The 3,435-nt window shown below is 38.1% G+C and overlaps 1 protein-coding gene across 2 annotated transcripts in view; it reads left to right on the top strand.

The window, feature by feature from the left end:
- Positions 1-239: 239 nt before the first annotated feature.
- USP32 (ubiquitin specific peptidase 32) overlaps positions 240-3,435 on the top strand; it is a 140,140-nt gene continuing 136,944 nt past the window's right edge. For both annotated transcript variants that reach the window (XM_019511114.1, XM_019511113.1), the window contains exon 1: positions 240-362. In XM_019511114.1, the coding sequence (XP_019366659.1) occupies positions 300-362 (63 nt within the window). In that variant the 5' untranslated portion in view covers positions 240-299. The remainder of the gene's footprint in view (positions 363-3,435) is intronic.

Genomic DNA, 3,435 nt, shown 5'->3' with positions numbered 1-3,435 from the left:
ATTAACTCTTTTGTTCTGTGTGAATTTTTGTCCTTTTTCTAGAAGATTAGCCTACTGGAAAATCAGATCTGTTAGATAAGAGAAACTGCTTTTAATTTAGCTTGCTCTTTTTTTAGTGTAAGAGAAGATAAATGTGTGTTTTGAAATTAAAAGACTTTTAACTGTGACATTTAGACTAGTAAACCTTCCTGACCATGCTCCATGATGACTCTTCTTTTTTCTTTCTCAATACAGTTACAGATGTAGAACTAAAGCGGCTGAAAGATGCTTTCAAGAGAACCTGTGGACTCTCGTATTACATGAGCCAGCAGTGCTTCATTAGAGAAGTGCTTGGCGATGGAGTTCCTCCAAAAGTTGCAGAGGTAACTTTATCTAAACTTACTGTTGCTGCAGGGGATGGGTTGGAGGGCTGTGTGCAGTAATTCACATGTAGTAATTGGAATGAATATTTCATTTGTAATACAACCCAACATGCTGTTTTTTTGACTGGAGGCAAATAGCCAGAAGTTGAGGCAGATGCAAACAGGGTTGTTGTTCAGACTTGAGAGAGCCCTATTACGTGACTTAGTACTAAGCTCCCAGTTAGCAACCCAAGTTAGCGTGCAGGTGATAAGAAGAAAAAAGGTTATAGATGCATGCAGGTTCTGTTCTGAGGAGACAGAATCGGCTTCTCAGTGGGAAGAGGAGGAAATAGCCTGAGACTTTCCATAGAGCCCTTGTGATAATAGGGGTCTTTATTTCAGACAGATCTGGGCTGCTGGGTACCTTCAGGATTCCTGGCATAACTTAATTTTCTTAAAACAGTGCAGCTCAAATAAGATTAGTCATCTGAACTTGCAAAGGACTTGTTTATACTTTATGCATAATACTGGAAAATATCCAGAAACAATGTGCCATATAGAAGTAAATATTGGGGGAGGGAGGTAAAGAAAAGGAAAAAAACATGCTCCCTTTACGTGCACTAACATGCACCTTCGGAGAAGTGTTTTCATAATGTTGACTGTGACTTGAGACAGTGTAAGCTACTGAGTACGTGGTGGGGAAGTAAGATTAGCCAGATTTTCAGCTGATATTTTAGTGCTTGTCCTTTTTTTAATAATAGCCTGTATTTTAGTGCTAGAATTTTTAATGATTTTAACCTTGCACAGATTATATAAAACTTGAAACATTTAACTAGATCAGTGGGGGCCAGACTTTTTGGCAGGCGTGCCCCAAATTACCCATGCACCCTCTTTTCCTACTGCTCCAATCCCCTTCCCCTACCCATTCTGCTGTTCTGCTTCCTGCTCTGTGCTCCCTATCCAATCTGCTACCTCTGCATCCTGCTTCTTCCCTGATCTGCTGTGTGCCACACAGATTGCCCCTGTGCCACTTGTGGCACCCTTGCTACAGGTTGGCCACCCCTGAACTATGCAATTCATGTTTAGGAAATCTTCAGTAAGGTAAAATATGAGAAAATGTGTGCTATATTTTTATTTTGCAGCTGTATATAAATATTGATGCTAGAGGGTGACTGTTCCTTCCTGGATTTGGGGGGGATTTTATTTTTTTGCTGTGAGTCTTACTTTACTGTCTGAACTTTTCAAGTACTGAAATGGACAGTGAAATCATGGACTCTCGCATTCAGTTTTGTGATCTAGTTGGCAGTTTTGATATTATGCAGTTCTTAAATGTTTAAGAGGACATGGTGTAGTATATGTTAGCATGTGCCAAATTTAAAGAAAATGTATGATTTGCTTTGAACTTTTAAATCTCCTTTTTAACCTTTCATATATGTGGTCAGGATTCTGTTGAATATTGATCACTTGGTAGAGCTATCAGGTGTTTGCATTATTGAGCTAAAATAATACTCCTGGATTTTGCCTATGGACTTCCTCTATACTCGTCTCCCCTTTCATTTCTGTGTTAAAAATTATTATGCTGTCCAAGTGGCGTGAGATCTGTGATCACAAACGGGAAGTGCTTTTCTTTTTAGACAGCGTCTGCTGGTTGTGTGCTACTCCTTTCACATCTGTGCTTGTTGGTAGACTTGTTAACGGTTACCTTTAACTCTCTTGGCATCACCCTTCAGCAGTTCCCTCTTTTTTAGTTAGTGAAGAAACAAGATCAGTGTAAGAACGGCAGTTATGTTTGTTTTATTGGATTTCATCAAGTACGATGAACTTGGCATCTGTAAACTCCACACCATTATATTGTCAAGTGCTCCTAACAGTCATATTTTGGTGTGTATTTGTAAGTAGAGTCTCTGTACGAAGCATCTCAGTATGAGTTTTCAGACCAGAACCAGGGGCTGTTTCTTGTGTTTCTGGAGCCAATGTGTACAAAGGAAACTCTGTTATGAGTGTAACTACTGCCTTGCACTATGTAGATCCAAGATGGTGGTTTTCAACGGTCCTCAGACAGTCTTAAGGAGTCTGTGGAAGAAGATAGCATCAACCAAAAGTATGCAAATACCTACACTTACAATTTAGAGGGGTGCACACATCCATTTTAATTTTTTTAAAGGGTCTGCAAATGAAGTAAGATTTGAAAACCACTGCCCTAAAGAAACTGAAGCTGGAAGGGTTGTATTAGTAGTCAATAATGATAATGTCTCTTATTTTCTGTCAGGCTGTTTTACAAAGAGTAGTATCAGTTTATCTTCCCTTAATTCATTAGAAAAAATTAATAGCTACTTGCTTTCTTTCAGCGAAATATTTTATAGAGCACTGTAGTCAGTGCCTGCAGTGCTATGCATTGTGCAGTAAGTAGTATCTTCCAGGGTGGTGCCTGTTACAGGCAGAAAGCTTTCAAGTGGAACGTCTTCTTTCTTACGTACTTTAAGGAAAACCATATTTAATGGGAAAGAATTCAGGGCTATAGCTGGAGAAAATGACCTAGTTTGCAAAAGGGATAACATACAATATAAATGTTAAAATTGAACACTTTTATTCCTTGTTTGAGTTTTCTTCTAACATCCTATCGTGGCTTAACTTCACAGTCCTAGTTTTTTTTTTCTGTTAAAATTTCAAGCAAAATGAAAATTTCTTAATTTTAAAATATTTTTCATGTACCGGCTAATGTTGCCTGGAATTCCAGCGCTTTCCAGAAGGTATGTTAAATGTCAATTAGCTTTTTGCATTTGATGAACAAGTACCACATTAAGTTGAACCGTTTGCTGTAACAGTAAGCAAAAATGCTTTCTCATGCAGGCTAGGGGAAACGTGTCCAGCAAGTAACACAAACTAGTTCACTGTTACTACGCAGCCTTGCAAAACTTTTATCTGAGCAAGTAAGTGCAGTATATGAACATAAAACTAAGCCCCTCCCTAATGTCACTGTCCATAAATATGAGCCTAAGGAGGTAAATTCTCCCTGCTAATAATGTAAGCCCTTGTAACAAGTTGTTTTATATAGCAAGTAAAAAAAAAAAAAAAAAAAAAAAAAAAAAAAAAA

Source organism: Gavialis gangeticus, unplaced genomic scaffold (assembly GCF_001723915.1).
Source record: "Gavialis gangeticus isolate Ggan-Ray unplaced genomic scaffold, GavGan_comp1, whole genome shotgun sequence".
Lineage (NCBI taxonomy): Eukaryota > Metazoa > Chordata > Crocodylia > Gavialidae > Gavialis > Gavialis gangeticus.
This window is presented reverse-complemented; position numbering and strand designations above follow the sequence as displayed.